This window comes from Protopterus annectens, chromosome 7.part0 (genome assembly GCF_019279795.1).
Source record: "Protopterus annectens isolate FY-2018-M chromosome 7.part0, PAN1.0, whole genome shotgun sequence".
In the NCBI taxonomy this organism is placed as follows: domain Eukaryota; kingdom Metazoa; phylum Chordata; order Ceratodontiformes; family Protopteridae; genus Protopterus; species Protopterus annectens.
Window position 1 is genome coordinate 1,631,126,855 of NC_056739.1, and position 23,193 is coordinate 1,631,150,047.

Sequence of the window (23,193 nt, forward strand, 5' to 3'; positions counted from 1 at the left end):
AGACAGCTTTAAAAAAAGTAACGGAGATCTTCCTTTCTCCGTTGCTCTTTTTAAAGCCGTCTCACTATGTTAAATGGGTTTAACATAGCGAGACAGCTTTAAAAAAAGCAACGGAGATTCTCTGTTGCTTTTTTAAAGCTGTCTCGCTATGTTAAACTCCTTTAACATACTGAGACACTTTGTAAAAAGCAATGGAGATCTTGCTTTCTCCGTTGCTTCCACCCACAGCTCTGATGTACTGCGTAAGCATACTCATGCGCAGTACATCAGAACTGCCGCAGAATACCAGACAGCTGCGGAAGGGTAGCAAGGAGGCATTATACAATGCCATTATTTAAGAAAAATAAGTATTTTTTTTCTTAAATAATGTCATTGTATAATAGCAATAACCCATGCCTGGGTGTGAGTAATGCTGGATTTACCCATGGTTGTCTTTATTTGGCCACTCAGGCTTCGCCCTCGTGACCAAACCACACCAACCGTGGGTAAATCCAGCATTACCCACACCCAGGCGTGTGTATATTTAATTGCAATTCATTAGCTTGACAGTTCAATATCTTGAAAATTAACTGCAGTATCAGAATATCAACAGTTCGGTTTAAAGATAGTTCATTTTATTGACAGTTCATTTTGTAGGTACAGGTAAGTGGGTTGGTATTAGGGAATGGGTGTGCTTGGAATATTTGCAGAAATGAAGAGAGTGAGTCTTTTTCATTTAATTTCTACACTATTCTCTTTCTTACACACACGCTCTCTCTCTCTCTGTCTCTTTCTCTATTTCTTCTACAAAACAGTTTATTATTACACAGACTCATTCTTATCACAGATTCACTACATTTTTTTATTAAGTAGCTACTGGGTTACAAAATGTTTACAGAAAACTGCTATCTTCTAACAGTAAACAACATTGTCTTGCTTGACTTTTGCCATCTGTAAAATACATTTTATCAAACTGAACTCAAGATGGTTAAACTCCTTTCATTTCTGTCCATTTTCGCAGCATGAGGATAACGTATAAGGTAATTTATAGAGCTAAGGGGGTGTGGAGCATGAAGACTCCCACACTGGAGGACTTGGGGATTGTGAATAAATGTAAACAGCTGAATGTTAGTGAATCCAGTTTTAGTGACTTCAGCTTGTGAAGGCCAGTAATTTTCCCATTTCCTGATTAGCATTCTGACAGTGAAAGTAATACTAGCATTTGAATAACACGCTTGTGTGTTGCAAGGAAACCACATGACAGTACTGGGCTACTGCTGAATGAACAAGGCCTGCAGTTCCATTTCCCTGTGGGAAAGAAATATACTACGTGTGAGATTGTGCTATCTCACACTATTTTACCTCCTTTGAAAACAATTATGTCATTGTTAGTATATATAAAAAGTAGGGATGTGGTGTGAGAAGTTGTCCATATTGGGGTGTACATAGATTGAATCCCATCCTGCCAAAATGAAGCAAACTGTTAAAAACTAGTGTAGAAACAACCACCCATCGAAATACTGAGACTCACTGTTTTTCCAGCAACTAGAGTAACAGCTTATCTGCTGCTTTTGTAATGTCTACATGGGGTAATAGTATCACGGAACACTGTAAAGAAACATAAACGACATAGCATGTCTCTCATGAGTAGAAATGAGTTATGAAGTTATCTACTCTATCTTCCTGCTATACTTGCTGTTAGCAACACCTCTATAACATGTATATATTAATGTAGCCTGTGAATGTTGGCAAATACACTCTTTGGTTAACTCACTATCTTATATGTACTATACTTCTATAAGAAGTATAAACATTGTGTACTCTATATTTTGTTTAATTTAACTTTTTGGTTAACATGTCTTTCTCTTGTTAATAATTTTACATCTCTGGAGCTTTTCTCCCCAGGCCTTCACTGAAAATGGACATATATATCCAGTTGGACTTTCCCGGTTAACAAATGTAAAATAAATAAATAAATAAAATAAATATATATATATATATATATATATATATATATATATATATATATATATAAATTATTTATCAATAAATAGAAAGACAGTTTCAATAAGAGTTTCCAGCCCCAAGAATTGTAAAGCTAAATGGTTCTGAATTTACAGAGTCAACAGGCTGCACCAATTAAAATCCAAAAACTTCTGGTCTGAAATAAGCTGATCAAATGTATGTGCAAAAAAAAAAAAAAAAAAAAACTAGCACTGCGTTTTAAAAGGTGGGAGATAACCTTTGATAACATGAAACATGGCCTCCTGTCTCAGTAGTTACAGATCATTATATTTATTAATAAAACGTGCTCGGGGTGAGAAGATTACCTATACAGAAGAATTCATGGGATAAGACCTGGATGTTCTTTCTCTAAACTATTGTTGATCTCATCTCCATAACGACACTGAAATGTCATTGTTGTATTTCTTTGTTGTGTACCTCCGTCACCTTGCATATGATATCTGTGTGTCTCTTATATGATGCTGCCTTTATAAGGCCAGCTCCCTTTCTGACAGCATGCAGAATGAATTCAAGGTGAGTTCTACAAGGTGTACATGTGGGTTAAACTAAGATGGTCATTACTCACCATAAATAAAATGAAGCACAAGATATTTGGTACTACTCAAAGCCTAAATTAAGTATTTGATAACTAGTGCATCCATGATACTTTGTGTTTCAGCAGACTTTTAGTGCACGTCTGAAATGAACTGGATTTATCTGCATGCCATTTGTCAGGGCTGATTATTGTGATCTGCAGTAGAAAATAAAGTGGCCTTCTTTCATGCAGAAGATGGACTAGTTACTAAACATTACCCTGCACATTGTACATCATAGTGTTTCTTTTCAACCCAGCATTCTCCTTGAATGGTGCATACATACCTGAGGGGTAATCTCTGTTTAGCTTTCTGTAATATGAATATTCCTGTACTCCTCAAACTCTTTCACCTAATTATAACCAGCGGTAAAGCAAATACCCATTCTAGATATGTACAACCATACCAGCATGTTAACAATACCAGCTAGCATGACAAGTACCTAAGTTAATTCACCCCAATACTAGAATGTGCTCCCTTTAAATACTATGCAGAGTATTTCCCTGACAATATTTAAAGCCAGTTGGATGAGAGACAAGATGATTTCAAATGTCCACCTTGCATGTGCAGGAAAAATCTGCTTATTGGAGGTGGGTGTCTAATTTTCCCTCATCAATAGCAGGTGATATGGCTGAGTTTCACAATGTTTTCCTTGGCCATAAGCTTAGCTAGTACTATGAATCTATGTACATAGACCTGATAAGATCAGTTGCTCTACTGCACTTTGCTTTTTAGGAAGTTCTGTTGGTGCTCAAACTGTTCTCCACTGCAGTTTATCTGTGTGCATCACAAAAGTGACTGTAATCAAAACTTTGATGAGGAAGAGTTGAGTGTTCAGGACTCAGTAAAGACAATCAAAATATCACACACTTATAGAAGTTTTGTTGGGTTTCGATAGGGAGTAATTGACTAACAGTTAAATGGGTTTCAAGTTCCCATGACAACTGGTCAAAATCCCCTTTCCCTGATGATTAAAGGCTAGTTTCTTAATTCCAGCAGCATCACTGTGTGAGACCACTGTACAATGTAATGTGGTGTTTCTCCCTTCCCTACTGTTGTATATCCATGGGTCTATCATATACTAACTAGGGATGCAGGCTTGCCTCCAGGTTGAGGATGGAGGGGGCAGAGCTTGTCTCCCTAAAGAAATGTATACTTCAGTCTTTGCAGGCAGGTTGTAGGAGAAATGAAAAATGTGATGTTGGTCAGTTGTGACTGCAGATTAATTTGAATCATCATGCATTGTTCATTCATAGGGCAAGTATTTTGTAGTTTTTTTTGTCAGCATAATTATAATTTACCATTTAAAAATAATGGAATCCTTGTTTACAGACAAACTGCTTAGAAATGACAGTCAGCAGGGAGTGCCAGTTACCACAGAATTAAACATTTACACCCAGGCAAAGTAGAGAGGCACTGAGCCATTCATCTCTTCTCCTTTGTTAAGTATTCTTACTCTCTGGCTATTTCTGAGAGAGGCACAACCCTCTTCTTCCAAAGCTTGTCCAGGGTTATGTACATATATTGTTGTATCTCTGTATGAAATACAGCAGTTCTCTTTCAGACTGTACTTTTGAAAGGTGAAATACTTTCTGATAATGAAACTGGGTTCATTAAGGGCAATTTGGTTTACTTTCATTTTTATCATTCCATTTGCTTGGGTACTTACCATTAATTTCACTGTGTATTACTCTCATGGGTTAACAGCTGGGGCATAGTGTTCTAATCCATCATAATTAAGACAGTGCATTTCTTATTATACATTGCCTTGCCTGTATATGCAGTGTAAAATCTCAGGCAGATATGAACTTTTTATATTATCAGGAGAATGCCCTCAAGAAGGTTTCTCTTCAGTTTTCCAAATTTCCCCCACTGTGGATCTAGATCTCTGACTCCCCCCCAAATGAGGGCATACTTGTGGTGGGGAAACATAATCTCTTCTCCTGAAGAAGACAACCATTATGCCTTTGGTTCTTACTACTGGGTCTCTCCCAGCATCCAGATAGTTGGTCTATGGTAGTACACAGTTTTCCCTGAAAAAAATGACAAAGCATTGCTTCTGACTTTTCATGACAAAGTATTCTTCACTGAAGATTCCAGCATGAATTCTACCTTACATATGTTACCTTCTTGTACAGATCAAGGTTCTGTTTGTGGTTTAAGCAACAAAAGTGTTATTATGAAGTATAAAATAAATGATATTGGATATAAATCCAGCAACAGTGTACTGGGAAAAGACTATATGCTGCTTACTCTATTTACACTTTTGTTAAATTTTAAAAATATATTTGCTTCATCATCTTACATTTGCATAAAGATAGGCTAATTGTTTTCCTGTCACAGTTAAGAATTAGCTTGGTTGCACTATGAATAACTACACCTTTTGACAACTGGAATATCTAGGTAAATAAATCATGTATTAGAGCATTATTAAAAAATCCAGAAAGTTACTGGACAAAAAAAAATTGTCTGGCATATAATAATATCTCCTTACATACAGGGAACTTTGAATCCCTCTGCAGGGAATCACATGAAAATAATTATAAGAAGAGCAAATAACAAGCAATTTCATTTATGAATATTGATATATTAGGTTCATAGGTAGGCACTAGGCTATCTGCCCGAGGGCATTTATAAGCCTAGCCAGAGTGTGTCAGCTTTCGCCACCCCATTTATTAATTAACTGAGCCTCTATCAAGAAGAGCCAATGAAGTGATCCCAGGGGTGTATTTTCTGTTACCCATTCACTCGTCAAGTTTCTCTTGAAGAGTGTTAGTGAGGGGCTCTGCCTAATGTAGTTAGGAATTTTGTTCCAAAGCATGGGGAGTCTCTGTGACGGGAATCTATCCCTCCAGCATGTTCTATTTATTGTTGTGGCGAGGTTTAGCTCACTAGAGCGAGTGGCTTGCAGTGACTTGGATTTCTTTAGGTGGAGCATGTCCATCAATTCTGAGTTGGACATGGCTTTGTAAGTCAGGCAGAGATCACCTCTGAGTAAGCGATATGCCACTGAGTACAGCCAGAGTTTTTCCAGTCGGGCTACATAGGACATATGTTTGAGGCCAGTAATCCTCTTGTTGAGGTACTTTTTTGGTCTTTCCAGCTGTTGGAAGTGTCTTTTCAGGTACATCCCAAATGAGGCATTGTACTCTATGATGGGTCTGATGAGTAGAGGGGCACTATAACCTCTTTATTTCTAGATGCAAACCCTTTAGTAATTAGATGGGCTACATAGAAAGATTTCCTAACTACTTTGGCAATATGATTGTCAAAGGAGAGATTACTATCTACCTGGGTCCCCAGTTCTCTTGTTACCTCTTCTTTATTAAGGGGGCTGCCACCTATGTGGTAATTCATGGGTGTTTTGTTTTTCCCAAACGGGATGACTATGCATGTTTTGGCATTTAGCTTGAGACCATGACTTTGACACCAGGTGTCTGTCTCAGTAAGGCCCTTTTGGAGAATGCCCGTGTCAGCCAGAGAGTCAATTATGGCTCCCAGTTTGCAGTCATCAGCAAACTTGGTTAGCCATAGTCCTCCTGTGTTTGCCTGTACTTCTGAGAAGTATATGCTGAACAGTAGGGGTCCCAGGACCTAGCCTTGTGGAACACTACTTGTGACTGGTTTAGAGTCGTACCTGGAGCCTGCTATTCTTACCATGTGAGTTCTGTCTGTAAGCCAGTTGGCAACCCATCTCGTGGCGTAGGGGTTTATGTTCAGGCTGGTGAGTTTTTCTATAATTCCTGAGTGGGGAATGGTATCAAAAGCCTTGACGAGGTCAAGGTAGGCTGTGTGAACCACCTTCCCCTCATCTATGGCCTTGGTGACTGTCTCGAAGAAGTCAACCAGGTTTAGTAGGCATGATCTGCCCTTAAAGATGAACTGGGTTGAGGCAAGTATTTGGAGGTTCCCAATGTCTTTGTTAATGCATTCCATGATGATGTGCTCCATAGCCTTGCAGACCAGGCTAGTCAGGCTTATGGGGTGATAGTTACCAGGGTCAGTTGTGGCCCCTCCTTTGGGGAGCGGAATAATTCTTGCTGTTTGCCATTCTATGGGCACATAGCCTGTGGAGAGGCTGAGATTGAACAGTGTGTTTAGGTGGGGGGTTAGTTTGTTCTGTAGTTCGTGCAAGATGCAGCCTGGGACACCATCTGGCCCCATTGATGCTGTGATTTTGGCTTTTGAAAGGGCTGTTTTCACCTGTGCGTCTATGATTTCCAGGACACTACACTTTTCCGGTATTGTTGTGGGCCCTTTTGGGGGGGGGGTGAAGTTTGCACTGAATCTATCTGCCAGGATGTTGGCAATATCAGTAGGTTCAGTATATTTTGTGTTATTTTGCACTAGCTCAGAGCATATCTGCAAGTTGCCACTTAGATTCTTGACATAGCTAAAGAAGGCTTTGTGGTTATCTTTTGAATCCTTGGCTATTTTTCTTTCGAAGTTAGCCTTGGATGATTTTATGAGGGACATTAGTTTCTTACTGATACTGATCAGGGATGTCTTTCCTTTTTGGGATTTGCTTTTTTTCTGAACTAGTTTCCTCCTTCTATTGTATAGCCTGTTTATGGCAGGGGTCAACCAGACTGGTTTCCTTCTCTTAGGGGAGTGAGTCTTAGTTATGCTAGGGATGGCATGATCCATGCATCCTTGTAGGTGCTCATAGAGTGCATTTGTAAAGGTTCCTGCATCTTGGACACTGTTATCCTTTAGCGTGTGGGTGTGAAACTTACCACCTCTGTCTTAAGTAAGGTGAAAGTTTGCTATAGAAAAGTTTTTCACTGTGGTTTCTTTAGTTGGGGGTGGTGGTGTGGTGTGGACATCCAGAGTGATCAGTTTATGGTCTGATCTAACCAGTGATGGGTTGACCTCTGGTGCGGAACACCTGTCGCCCATGTTGGTGATGACCAGGTCCAATATGTTTTCACCTCTGCTAGGGGAGTTTACCACCTGATCCAGGGCATTTGAGTTGATAAATTCCAGGAAGCGCTGGACCTGGGAGTTTGTACTTGAGTAGTTTTCCCAGTTAATGGTAGGGTAATTGAAATCGCCCAATATCAGGGTGTTCAGTAGGACCTTCATGTTTTCCAGAGTCTCCAGAAAGGTGGAGTGGTGGTCCTGGGTTATGGAGGGTGATCTGTAGCAGGCCACAATTTGCATTGCAGATTTGCCCAATGTTAGTTGCACATGGATGATCTCAGAGGTATCATGCTGCGCCATTAACCTGGAGGTGTAGGTATCCTTGATGAATAGGGATACACCCCCTCCTTTTGTGTTTCGGTCCATGTTCTGTGGCCGAAATGTGTGGTATGAGTTGTAGCCCAGTAGTGCTGGGGTGCTCTGTGGAGCCTTGAACCAGGTTTCAGTTACTGTACAAATGTTGACATTCTCCATACTAAGGAGTGCTTCGAGTACGTGCATTTTGAGATTTAAACTCCTGGTGTTGAGTAGCATTCAGTAGTAAGATTCAGTAACAGTTTCTACCCTACAGTGATTAGACTTCTGAACGTGGGCACTAGTCCCAGGGGTCTGGACACATAATAAGTTATTTTGTATTTATTTGTGCAATATAAACTTGCATATATTCCAAGTAAGTGCAATATTTATTTATTATACCCATAGTCAGGATTATTTAACCCACTCAAGTGCAACATTCGACAAATAACTTAGGCATTTCAATCTGTAGTGTGTTTTGTATTACTTTAAATAGGTAGTTCATTTAACTCAGGGGAGGGTATTCTTTTTGTATATGAGTGTTGGTAAACATCTCTGCTCTTTCTTTTGTGTATTGAAGTAGCATTGTATTTGTTAGCTATGTTTATTCCACTACTTGTATGTGTTGTTTCACTTTCCTGATGCACAAAATTTCATTTAGACTACACATGTGTAGTTCTAAATGACAATAAAGTTTACTTTGACTTTGATATGAAAACATGGTGTTTTGACACCAGCTAATGGTTTGGAAAAGGCACTCTTGGATGATCTTTATGTCCTATGGGGAGTTTACGATGGCACCATGTTTACAGTCATCTTTCAACTTGGTCAACCATAAATCCTTAACAGTAGTTTTGACCTCTAAGAAGTACATGCCAAAGAGGAGTGGCCCAAAGACAGAAGTCTGTGGTACACTTCTTAATTTGGATAGTTTGTCTCTGTTACTTGAAAGTGGGATGGAGTTGAATGCCTTTGTGTGGTCTAAATATGTGATGTGTAGAAAAGTTGCTCTCATCCATTGATTCAGTAACCTTCTTAAAGAAGTCATCCAGGTAAAGTGGGCAGGCTTTGCCCTTGAAAAATTCAGACTGGCTTGGATCAAGAGTTTCTAGGTTACCTATGTCCTTATTTGTTAATTCCATAATGATCTTTTCCATCGCCTCACAAATGAGGCTGATCAGATTTATGGGCCTGTAATTTCCCAGGTCTACTGATGCTCCACCTTTGTGCAAGGGGATAACAGCTGCTGTCCTTCAGTCATCTGGCACAAAGCCTCTTTGGAGGTTGACATTGAATAGCCTGTGTAGGGACTTTGACATATCCTGTTTCAGGCTGGCCAGTAAAAAAAAAACTGATATGTTATCCTTCTTCAAAGAAGCAGTAGTCTTGGCTTGGATAGTACCTTGAGGACTTGTTCATGGGGTGGGAAGGATTTGAGGAAGGGGTATAAGTGTGAAAAGGAGATCGGAATGTAGGAGGGGAGGAGGGTGAAGTTAGAGCTAAATTTATCTGTGAGTAGATTGTTTATGTCTACTGTGTCTGAGAATATGACATCATTTACTATTAGCTTGACCCAGTGCTGAATATTGTTTTTTAAGGTTCCTAAAATAGTTAAAGAATGCTCTGTGGTTGTCCTTTTCCTGAGTGGCTATTTTTACCTCACATCTGATTCTAGTTGATGTCCAGGGTCTGGAGGTCCCGTTAAGTGTAGCAAGAGCTCTCTATCTCTTTTTTTTTTTTTTGATTCTTGAGAGTTGCACTTATTTTTATATGCAATGTTTTTTTCTTTTATTATAGAGCTGGCATTATGTTTACTTAGAACAATGAAGAAACTTCAAGAAATACCGTGTAAAACAACAATTTATTTATAGGAACATTTTTGATATTAACTCTTTCTCAGTGTTTCAATAAAATACTAAAAAAAATTCACATACTTATAGATCACAAATAAAAATAATTAACAAATCATAGTGCAGCCAGAATAAAAAATGTTAAATTAGTTCAGTCAAATAATTAAAGATCTTTTCTTTAAAACAGGTTTAACAGTGACAGTGTCATTCGTTTCCAGATAGGTATCAGTATGGAAATAGTCAATCTATTTATACTCAGTGCAAACTATGTCACCTCCTCTAATATTTTTCTTTACAATAGTAAGTACTCTATTTCATTTATTTAACATTTGTTTACTGGGAAAAGTCTGACTTGGAACAAAGCCAATTTTCAGGGGAGACTTGGGGAGAAACGCTCCAGATGTATGTCTTTGTAATGTGGGAGGAAAACAGAGCACCAGGAGGAAGCCCACACAAACACAGGGAGGACATGCAGACTCTGCACAGAAGGCACCCCAGCCGAGAATTGAACTGGAGAACCTCTTGCTATAAGGTGAAAATGCTACCACTGCACCATCCAAAATGGGCTTCTAATATCTATAAAGTTAATACTCTTAGTAGAGACAACTGAACTTAATTTGAAACTGAGTCGAGACTACACGATACTTCTGAATGAATTTTATGCTGATATACAAAAACAACATGTGACTGATATTATAGAGTTAGAGAACATGATTGTCATGTCTAAAGATTATCAGTTGGTCTCTGCAGCTTATATGAATGCAGAAAAAGAGTGAATGTTTTTTATTATTTTATTGAAAAACTGAGGAAGAGTTAAACTCAAAAGCTTTGTTGCAGATAAATTGTTTGCTTTTTATACAGTATTTCTTGAAGTTCCTTTGTTGTTCTAGTGCCCTTTTTTGAATTTTTGCTCCATTTGGTCACCAATTTTTCTGTGTTATTATCTTTACTTAGGAATGGATCAGTGACATCTATTAAATTTGGCAGTAGAGGATTCTGTATAAGAAGTGGGGCCATCAAGTTGGAAAGGGATAAACAAATTGGAAAGGAAAGTTTGGCCAGGTCACCACTCAGTTTCAGTAGTAGCCTTGGTGGCATAATTTCTGAATATTGAGGTGTTGGAGGATGTTTCTGGCTTCATTTGTAAGGTGACTGTGACTGATTAGTAGTCTGATTTGTCCAGGAAAGGAGATAAAATTGGCAGGAAGCAGAGCTGTCCCATTTTGGTGAGGACCAAGTCCAGGATTTCATTGCTTCTGATTGCTGTATGGACTAACTGTTCCAGAGAGGTTAATTTGTTGAAGTCCTGGAATCCCGGGACATACATGGTGGAGGCTGTATACATCTTCCAGTTAATGGAAGGGTAGATGACATTCCCTGGGAGAATGGCATTTGACTCAGTGCTCTGGGACTCCATACTCGTTACATAGGAGTTATGGGCTGAGGGGGAAATAGAAGGAGTTCTGTAGTTAGCCATGATGTGATAAGGGATCTTGTTAATTGTAACTTGGACGTGCAGGACTTCCAGATTGTTATCTTGTCTAACTAGTCTGGAGATGAAGTGCTGTTTACAAATAGTGAGACAACACTACTTTAAGTGTCTTCATCAAGTCAGCTGGGCCTGACCATGTGGTGGGTATTGAAACCTTGCATTGGTCTTGAGCCAGGTCTATGGGACAGTGCATATATCAGGGTTTTTCAGGGTAACAAGTGCTTGTAGGGAGTGGAGATTTTAAGGCTCCTAGCATTAAACAGCAATAGCTTTATATTATCTAGATTCTGTTTTGTTATGTTTGAAGCTTTTGAGGACTGGCACTGCTTAAAAAAGGCACCATGGGGACAAACAAGAATTTACCCAGTATATGAAAGTCTTGGGGGGGGGGGCATGCAAGTCACCCTGGGAAAGCAGTAAAGACTGCCCACCATGTCCTCCAGGCTGATATATATTGGACCTCTTTTGAGTGACAACAGATGCTAAGCCAATTGTTCAAGTCAATAATCATTTGTTCATATTAAGGCATCATTCTTGGCAATGGTAAATGCTGCTCAAGGCAAGTTTCATAACTGCTTTGGACACTTATTTGAAGACCTGTCTCTTTTAATAAAGTCCAGTGAGGTACATCTCAAGTCATTTACACTCAAACGTGTAATGATTGTGTCATAAGTGTGCTTATGGTGCATGGACATGAGTGTCTGCATGATGCAGTGGATCCTGGCAACTGACTGTGACCTTTTCCTTGCACAGCCTGGTGAGTGGTGCATTGACGCCTCAGTAATAAACAATACGTAATATTTTGGCATTTGTTAGGGAGTTGCAGGAAGATAATTTCTAAAACAATAGAAATACAAATCTCAAAGTGAAGTCAGGTCAAAGTGAACTTTATTGTCACTCACACTGTACAACTGTGCAACTGAACAAAATTGTGTTAGTTCGAACTCGAGGTGCATACAACATATACTGATATTAATACAACAATAACACATATACTAATGCTAATCCAACAATAACAACAGTAAGATGTTTATGCAGTGCAGTAACAAGTACAATGGCATGCATCAAGACTATTCCACTTACATGTCTTCGTCAGTACCCAAAATATTGCACAGATAATATATAGCACAGATCAAAATCAGACAGATTTAAAATTGCACAGAATGCTAACTTGGCATAATGCACAGATTGTTAACTTTGCATCATTAATATTGCACATAAGGTATAAGATTGTACTTTAATATAGTTATTGCATAGGTCTGTGAATTACTTCAGCATTGTAACTCTAGACCTCCATGACTAGAATGGTGTATGTCATTACTGGAGTTCAGAAGTCTGATGGCTTGTGGAAAAAAGCTTCTATTAAATCTGGTGGTTTTGCATCATAAGCTATGGTATCTCCTGCCTGAAGACAAACACGAGAACAGACCATGGGCAGGGTGAATGCAGTCTTTGACTATCTGCATGGCTCTGCTGAGGTACCGAGCAGAGTGCAAGTCCTGGGTAGATGGGAGCGTGGACCTGATAATTCTTTCACCACCCTCTGGAGAGATTTGAAATATGAAACCTTGCAGTTTCCATATCACACAGGGAGATTACTAGTCAGGATGCTTTCGATGGTACCCCTGTAGAAGGTTGTGGGAACTGAAGGTGGTAGTTTTGCTCTCCTCAAACTTCCTAGAAAGTGTAGATGCTTTTGCCCCTTCTTGACAATGTGATTAGTGTTTATTGAGCAAGACAAGTCTTCAGCGATGTGCATGCCCAGGAACTTGGTGCTCTTCACCCTTTTCACTTTTTCTCCTTTGATTGTGAGTGGAGAATGAGCCTTGCATCTCTTCCTAAAGTCTACTATTATCACCTTTGTTTTATTCACATTGAGAGCCAGGTTATTGTTGTCACATCATGCAATCAGCTGGTTCACCTCCTCTCTCTAGGCTTTTCCGTTATGATTGCTAATGAGACCTACCACTGTAGTGTCATCAGCAAACTTAAAGATGTGGTTTGTGCTGTACCTTGTGATGCAGTCATGTGACAGCATGATGAACAGCAGGGGACTCAGAACACATCTTTGAGGTACTCCAGTGTTCTCAGAATACATCTTTGAGGTACTCCAGTGTTCAGTGTGATGCTCATCGAGGTGTTGTTGTCTAAGCATACCTTTTGGCGTCTGTCAATAAGAAAGTCCAGAATCCAGTTGCATAAAGGAGTGCTAACACCCAGATGGACCAGTTTCTCAATCAGATGTTGGGGGATGACTGTGTGGAAGGTTGAGCTGAAGTCAATAAATAACATGCAGACAGAGCAGTTTTTGTTCTCCAGGTGTGCCAGGAATAAGTGAAGTGTCAGTGAGATGGCATATGCTGTAGAGCGACTGGATCTATAAGCAAATTGGAGTGGGTCCAGTGTTGCAGGAAGACTTGATGCTAAGTAGTCTTTAACCACTCTCTCAAAGCACTTCATTACAGTGGAGGTGAAAGCTAGTCGGTAGTCATTCAGGCTTGAGGGTGAAGACTTCTTGGGCAGTGGTATAATGGTTGTATTCATGAAGCACTTGGGTGGTATGGCTTGATGCAAAGAGATGTTGAATATGCCGGTGAGAACAGTAGTTAATTGGTCAGCACAGTTCCTGAGCAACCACCCCAGAATACTGTCAGGACCAATTGCCTTTCTTGGGGTTACTGATCGCAGCACCCTTTGAACATCTGCTGGGTGAAGGCGGAGCACTTCATCTTCTTGGTTGGTGGGCAGTTTCATTGCCGTTGTATTGTTTCTCTTCTCAAACCTGCTGAAGTAGGTGTTGAGCTCATTGAGAAACTCCATGTTATCATCACATTGAGAAGGTAGGGGCCTGTAGTGTGATATAGATTGAATACCTGGCTACACATGCCTGGAGCCTCTCAGGTCTGAGAAGTGAAACTGAATTTTCTGTCCATAGGCCTGCTTAGCCTCTCTTATTCCTCTACTTAGTTTCACTCTGGCTTCCCTAAGGGCATCTTTGTCTTTAGACTTAAAAGCAGGATTGCATGCCTTCAAGAGGTCGTACACTCCCCTTGTGAGCCAGGGTTTCTGATTCGCTCATGTAATGATGCTTTTGTTGGCTGTCACATCATCCACACAGTTTGATATATAGGCCATCACAGACACTCTGTACTCATCCAGGTTAATTTTCTGGTCCAAAGTAGCTGCCTTCTTGAATATATTCCAGTCTGTGCTTTTGAAGCAGTCCTGGAGTACTGTGACTGCTCTCTCTGGCCATACACTTATTTGTTTCCTGGATGGCTTTCCTTTGATTAACAATGGCCTATATGCTGGTAGTAGCATAATGGAGAGATGATCTGAGTTACCCAGATGTGGATGAGGTACTGCCTTATATGCTAGCTTAACAATGGTGTAGACCTTATCCAGAATGTTTTCTCCACACGTTGCATCCTTTGTTTAATGTTTAATGTTTAATCTGCACCTTTGTTTAATGAAGTGTTAGAGTTAGCCACAATTCTATGTAAAAATGAGAAAGAGACAGACACAATAAGATGAAGAACAATAAATACTATAATTTTGGTTCCTAGAATAAGGTGGAAATTCTGCTTATGAAATATGACGAAGAAGTAATGTTTGCAGAACTATCCTTACTCAGTCACGCCTATAGCGCAGTTTTGGATACTTCCAGTTCTCACCCATATCTCCTTATTCTGTCCAAACTTTTTTTGGGGGTCTGGCTTCTTTAACTAAGTGACTTACCATATAATAACAGGCAGTGTTATAAAGGGCAGGAAGTTATTAACAAAATTACACTGCAGCGGTAGCGTTGTCACCTCACAGCAAGAGGTTCTCCCGTTCGATTCTCGGCTGGAGCGCCTTCTGTGTCTACATGTCCTCCCCGCAGTCGAGTGGCATTCGAAAGACATGCGTGAATGGGCATGCCTTCGTTGAAGGTTGAGTGTCGGGCTGGCACCTCGGCACCATAAAAATCTACTGCCAATTATTAGCGGACCGGAGTTCCGCTGTGGCGACCCCTAACCGGGAAAAAAGCCGAACGAAGAAGAAGACACTAAGACTGTTAGTCTAGGATGTCCTGCAGTAGAAAAATGAAGCCCTGTTTGTCACTTATTATTCATATTTTTATATTTATGTTCATATTTTTATAATGGTGAGTCCTACATGTTATTGATAGGTGAGATGTGGTAAGATATAATAGATGGGAAACTGAAAATTCATTGCCAATGGGCATTTATATTACACTATACCTGAGATATTGATAGTTGTTAGTAATTATGAAAATAAACAATATAGTTCAAAAACCAAGGTGACATAAAGTGCTACACATTACAGAAAACCTTAGATGTTGTTGAAGAAATCTGTCTTTGATATTTTCACTGTAAGTTGCATATATTGAGATATATTCAGTGTTATTTATATTGCAATTAAGCATCTGAAAAGCATGCATTCAGATAGAATTTTCTTGTCATGTAAACATTTATTTCAGGTTAACAAAGTTCTAATAATATATGTCTAGGTTGTACAGTTTCAAAGATATGACAATGTGTTTGTGAAAGTGTGGCAAAAATATAATTTTGGATTTGTGTTTATTATATTATAGCATTATGGAAAGACTATGAAAGCACTATTTTTATTTTAAAGAAAACTTCTTATTTCTATTTTAACATTCTTAACAGCTTTTCCTGTTCACATTGCATTTGTTTATCTTCTGCATTTTAAATATATTTTTCAGAAAATGCTCTGGAATGTAAGATGTGTGTAGGCTGATAGAGTTGTGACATTCCACACCACATGTTTTAATTAATATGTTGCTGTTTTTACCTTTATGGTTGTTTTATTGTTGTAATTCTTCTGTGGTTTTACCATAATCATTTCATGACTTGAAATCATTTTCCCTTTTTTTCTGTTATTTTCATTATACAATGCTCTGCCTCCATATAATTCCTCATGGCATTCCTTCTGACCTTTGATGTCATGTTAGGCATAGGAAAGCAGTTCTGATGAATAGTGATAGCAGTGGTATTGCAGTGGTATCCAAGTTATTGCTTTAGCTTCTGATGTTGGAATTCCAAATCTTTACAAAGACAGCCCTTATTTGAGTTCAACAGGAAGTTAATATGACAACACTGATGTTGATAAGGCTGTTTTTGACTCATCGATACCGTAGTGAAATTCATTTAGGAAATCACAAAGAGTATGGGTTCTGCTAGGATATAATGAAATTGGTGGTGCAGTGGTTAGCATTGTCACCTCACAGCAAGAGGTTCTCTGGTTCGATCCTTGGCTGGGGTGCCTTCTGTGTGGAGTCTGCATGTCCTCCCTGTGGTCGCGTGGGTTTCCTCCGGGTGCTCTGGTTTCCTCCCACATCCCAAAGACATGCAGTAGGTGGACTGGACACTCTAAATTGGCCTTAGGTGTGAGTGTGTGTGCCTTCTGTGGAAGGTTGGGTGCCGGGCTGGCAACTCGACACTGTGAAACTCCACTGCCAATCATGAGCGGACAGGTGATCCACTGTGGTGACCCATAACTGGGAAAAGCCGAAAGAAGACGACGACTTTGCTACTGATTACTAAACAAAATCAATATATTTTTTAAACTGGTGGTTGCATTACTTTCATTTTGTGGCCATGCTGTTATCACTGTTGGTTCACAGCAGTGCACTGTTGTTTTTGTCAATGTTTTCAGTGACAGTATGTCTGTGGATAAAGTGTTTTTATTTGGGGTGCATAGGAGGAAGTTAATAAATGGAACAGAACTGTTTGAAAATTAGCTATGAATATGAAATTTGGAATGAGCACCATAATTATCCTGACACAAGCTGTGTCACACGCTGTTACATACATATGCACATACACACAGACACGTGGGCGCTCGTATACACACACACACACACACACACACACACACACACACACACACACACACACACACACACACACACACACACACACACATACACTTGCTCTTGGGCAAAAAGTGAAATTAGGTGCATTGTTTCACTTCTTCTGTATGTAATGTGAACTTTTTGTCTAAAGAAAACAGAGTATGAAACTGCAGGATGGGTATGTAGTACAGTTTATGGGGGAGCAAAGGCTTATTCCTGAAACTATTTGGAGGGTGATAGTGGGTGAAATGAACAGTGCTTGGAGCAGATCATAGAATCAGACTGTGATGTGCACATAGGAGACATATTTTGAGGCAATGTTACAATTGCCTCATTTACACAGACAACCCTCTCCTCCTTCCACCAAACACTAACACATGCGAGAGATGCACTTATGCAGCCAAACTGGAGGCTAAGCTCTCTCAACCCAAGACTGGACCAGGCAGTCAAGAGGAGAAGGGAATTACTTGCATCACACCACCAGTCTCACATAGACCTATGAAACCAGCACTGGCAAAAATACACATAAATACACAAAAACATACTTGGAGGCTCTAAATAAAAATCTGCAAAAGCAACACAGACCTCCAAAGCAGACATCCAAGCAACCTCCACCCCCCCAACACAAACCATGAAACACATACTTCACAAAACCAGTGTACCACACAATCACAGCCCTTAAGGCAAAATAACATACCCAACACACTAGTAAAAGGTGACTCTATAGTCAGGCACACTGACGTCCCACTCACTAGACTGAATAAGGAGAAGGTTACTGTTAGCTGTTTGTTGGGTGCCAGGATCTGCCACATAACACAAGCACTCAGGTCACTCCAAAACAAGTACAAATATGACTCTGTCATTGTCCATGTTGGTGTGAATGACCTGAGCCATACCTCCCTGGACTACATGAAAAGAGACATGGAGGAGCTCTCTGATCATATAGCCCAGGCCGGTATGACCCTGACCCTGAGTAGCATCCTGCCCTCACCAAGAATGACACCACGGTACAGAGAAAAAAATATCAATTTCAACAATTGGCTAAGCTTCTGGTGTCATTCAAAGGGGATCCAGTTTCTGTCAGCTTGGGATGACATGCCCAACAAGCCACGCTGCTTCGCTAGAGACGGCTTGCACCTATCACCCTTAGGCTTTCAAATACTGGCCAAGGCTCTTGCTTCCCCCATAGTGCCTTTTTTAGGCAAGGCTCAAAAGACAAACCCACTGCCGTAAATAGCACAAGTAACAAAAAACTGGATCCCCTTTGAATGACACCAGAAGCTTACCAGGCTACAACTCATACCATACATTTTGGCCACAAAACCCGGATCGAAATACAAAAGGCGGGGGAGTATCCATATTCATCAAGGATAACCACACGTCCAGGTTAGTGTCACATCACGATGTTTCAGAGATCACCCATATGCAACTAACAATGGGCAAAACTGCTATTCAAATTATAGCTTGCTACAGATCACCCACCATGTCCCAGGACCCCCACTTCTCATTCCTGAAAACACTGGGAAACATAAAGGTCCTACCAAACACCCTGATATTGGGTGATTTCAATTACCCACATTAACTGGGAGAACTACTCAAGTACGAACTCCCTTGCCCACCATTTCCTAGAATTTATAAACTCAAATGCCTTGGATCAACTGGTTAACACCCTCACCAGAGGTGACAACATACTGGACCTGGTCATCACCAACAAGGGCGACTAGTGTTCCACACCGGAGGTCAACCCCTCACTGGTTAGATCTGACCATAAACTAATCACTCTGGATATCCATATGCCGCCACCATACCCGGTCAAAGAAACCACTGTGAAAAACTTTTCAAAAGCAAACTTCACATTACTTAAGACCAAGATGGGAAGTTTCAAAGCCCCCATGCTAAAGGATAATGCTGTCCAAGCTGCAAAATCCTTTACTACTGCACTCTATGGGCATCTACAAGAATGCATGGATCATGCTATCTCAAACAAAACCAAGACTCACTCCTCCAAGAAAAGGAAACCAGTCTGGTGGACCCCTGCCATAAACAAGCTATACAATAGAAGGAGGAAACAAGTACAGAAAAGAGTAAAACCCCAAGAAGGGAAGACATCCCTGATCAGTATCAGTAAGAAATGATGTTCCCTCATAAAATCATCCAAGGCTAGCTTCGAAAGAAAAATTGCCATGAACTCCAAAGATAACCACAAGGCATTCTTTAGCTATGTCAATAATCTAAGTGGCAATGCTCAGATCTGCTCAGAGTTAGTGCAGAATGGCACAAAATACACTGAACTGACCGATATAGCCAATATCCTGGCAGACAGGTTCAGTGCAAACTTCACCCCATCTCACCCCCAAAAGGGCTCATAACTATACCAGAAGAATGTAGTGCCCCTGAAATCACAGACACTCAGGTTAAAACAGCCCTCGCCAAAGCCAAAAACACAGCATCAATGGGACCGGATGGTGTCCCAGGCTGCATCCTACACGAGCTCAAAGATGAACTAACCCCTCACCTAGACACACTGTTTAAACTCAGCCTCTCCACAGGCTATGTGTCCACAGAGTGGTGCAAAGCAACGGTTATTCTGCTCCACAAAGGTGGAGCCACAACAGACCCCAGGAACTATCGCCCTATAAGCCTGACTAGCTTGGTCTGAAAAGCTATGGAGCACATCATCATGGATCTTATTAACAGAGACATTGGAATCCTCCAAACACTGGACCCTACCCAGTTCGGCTTTGTTAAGGGGAGATCATGCCTCCTAAACCTGGTGGACTTCTTTGAGACAGTTACCAAGGCTATAGACGAGGGAAAGGTGGTCCACACAGCCTACCTAGACCTCGCAAAGGCCTTTGACACCATTCCCCACTCAGGTATTATAGACAAGCTCACCAGCCTGAACATAAACCCATACGTCATGAGATGGGTTGCCAACTGGCTCATGGACAGAACCCACATGGTAAGAGTTGCGTGAGCTAGGTCTGACTCTAAACCGGTTACAAGCGGCAATCCCCAGGGCTCAGTCCTTGGACCCCTCCTATTCGGCATATACTTCTCAGAGGTACAGGCAAGCACAGGAGGACTATGGCTGACCAGGTTCACAGACGACTGCAAACTAGGGGCTATAATTGTCTCTCCAGCTGATACATACATCCTCCACTGAGACAGATACCAGGTGTCAAAACCATGGCCTCAAGCTAAATGCCAAAAAGTGCATAGTCATCCCCTTTGGAAAAAACAAAGTACCCACAAACTACCCCATACGTGGTAGCCCGCTAAATACGGAAGACGTAATAAGGGATCTGGGGACCCAAGTAGATAGTAACCTCTCCTTTGATAATCACATTGCCAAAGTCATTAGAAAATCCCTCTATGTGGCCCACCTAATCACAAAAGGGTTTGCATCCAGATCGAAAGAGGTCATTGGGCCCCTCTACGCATCACTCATCAGACACAACATAGAGTACAATGTCCCATTTGGGATGTACCTTACAAGACACCTGCAACAACAGGAAAGACCATATAAGTTCCTCACCAAGAGGATCACTGGCCTCAAGCAGATGCCCTATGCAGCTCGACTGAAGAAACTCCAGCTGTACTCGGTTGCATACCGCCTACTCAGAGATGATCTCTGCCTGACATACAAGGCCAAGCCCAACCCAGAATTGATGGACATGCTGCACCTAAAGAAAACCATATCCCCTCGAGTCACACGCTCCAGGGATCTAAACCTCACCACAACAATAAATAGGACATGCTGGAGGGATAGATTCCTGTCCCAGAGACTTCCCAGGCTCTGGAACAAGATTCCAGTCTACATTAGGGAGAGCTCCTCGCTAACCCTCTTCAAGAGAAACCTTGACGAGTGGATGGGAAACAGAAAGTTTACATACATTTACAAGTAGTCATGTGACTGCAGCCAAAGTCACATGACCTATTCAAATGTGCAATTTAAAAAATTATTTAAAGAAACATACTGCAAAAAAGCATTTGTCAATAAAAAATGGTTACACATATGCATATATATGATCAAATTTCATAACAATATAAATCTAATTCTAGCACATAAATATACTTAATCATAAGAATATAAAAATATAAAAATGTATATATATACCTATATGCTTAATACAAACTCTAGAAACATTAAAACATAGGTGTACACATACATGTACACAACAAATGCACACATTAACATCAATGTATAAACATACTAATGTGCACAAGTTAATAAAAACATCATTTCAACCTACGTTGTAATCCAACAAGAATGGGTTTAATGCTTACTGTACTGTTAAGGCCAGGAGGACTATCAGCTCCCAAACTATCCATTGATATTCTTAAAGAAAATTATTAATATCACCACATCTAAGTGAGGGAATCACCAAATCAATAACTCTAAATCTAAATGTATGTCTGTCCGACTTGTGTTCAATAATCCTGTCCTTGAGTCACGTGTAGTCTTACCAATGTAGTATGCAGGACATACAGAACATGATGCCATGTACACCACATTGGTAGTAGTACAAGTAGCTCTTACAGAAAATGTGTATGTATGGTGTGTGATTATGCACATAACTATTAGATTCCACATATCTGATCAAGTCTGAACAACAGGAGCAGTTTAGACATGCATATGTACCAAAATTAAATGTAGAGTAGATGGGTCTATCAAAGCATAAATTCAAGGAAGAATCTTTGTAGCATAACATACTTTTGAGGTTTTCATATTCCTAAAGCTGAAGAATGGCTTATCCTTAACAATTTTGTAAGCTCAGGGGAAGCCATTAAAATAGGCCAATACTTATAGATAGTGCGTTTAACAAGGGGAAACCTTACTTGCAAAACCAGTCACATATCTAAATCTTTGCACAGTAGTGTTTACAACTTGATTTATCACAACATCAGGGTTCGTAAGATTATAATTCCTGAAATATGGGGCATATAATGAATGCCTATTATTAGATACCTGATTCTTCATCTCATTTAAAATAGACAATGCATAACCACAATCAACAAAATCCTTAAATGTGTCATTTAACTGTTCATTGAAGACAATGTCATCTGTGTTGAGCCTACTCACTCTAATGAACTGAGACTTAATCACACCTCGAAAGACATGGGGCATGCATGCTGTCCGCATGCACATATCTTCCACATATGTCTCCTTCTTAAAACAGAAGTGCCCAATATTCCATCCTTGCAAAATGTTAACATCAAGGAAGGAAGCCTCTTTACTAGTAATGGTCGACTTAAACTTCAAAAACGATGTTGTGCTATTCAAGTGTACAAGATATTCTTCTAAACTGTCCCTAGATCCATTCAAATTAAAAACAATCATCAACAAACCGTTGATAGAACACAACCCGTGTGTCAAAAAATTTTTTTTCCATCATGTAAATTATCTAATTCCCACTGATGCAGTACAAGATTTGCATATATGCCCATGGCGACCCCGTTGACCTGCAAATAAGGTTGTTGATTGAAAATAAAAACATTATGGCTAAGTACTAGGTCCAACAATTGACATATATTTTGAATAGAATCACATACTAAAGATTTTTCAGTAGTCAAAAACTTCCTGATGGACTCTATGCCATAAATTAGGGATAACAGTAAACAACGATACAATGTCTAAGGTAACAAATAGAAAATCATTCAGATTACACGGTTTACTGTAATACCACTTTGAAAGTTTGGAGAGAAAATCACCAGTATCTTTCAAAACATAATTACATTTATCCAAAAAAGGAAACAATTGTTTCTGAAGGTAAACTGAAACAGGTTTGGTTACCCACCCATTGCCAGAGACGATGGGTCTCATGGGAGGGTCTGACAAACACTTATGTATTTTGGGAAGTCCGTATAACTGAGGTATAGATGGACAGGGTACAGAAAAAAAGTTAAATAATTCCAAACTAATATTATTATTAAATTGCATGTCATAAACATGTAAATTAACGTCAGTAATATGTTTCTTTACATCCAGAAAACTAATTTTTTTAAAAGACAAAGTATCCATTACTAGCTTATCCATTGATGAATTATAGCAAGCTCTATCCATAATCACAATGCTTCCAGGCTTCCAGGCTTCCTTCCTTGATGTTAACATTTTTTGCAAGGATGGAATATTGGGCACTTCTGTTTTTAAGAAGGAGACATATGTGCATGCGG

At 40.0% G+C, this 23,193-nt stretch overlaps 1 protein-coding gene across 1 annotated transcript in view; it reads right to left on the reverse strand.

Moving 5' to 3' along the window:
- Positions 1-23,193, reverse strand: part of BSN (bassoon presynaptic cytomatrix protein) — a 2,988,702-nt gene that overhangs the window by 322,409 nt on the left and 2,643,100 nt on the right. The window contains exon 15 of the mRNA XM_044076415.1: positions 13,293-13,983. Within this exon, the coding sequence (XP_043932350.1) occupies positions 13,293-13,983 (691 nt within the window). The remainder of the gene's footprint in view (positions 1-13,292; positions 13,984-23,193) is intronic.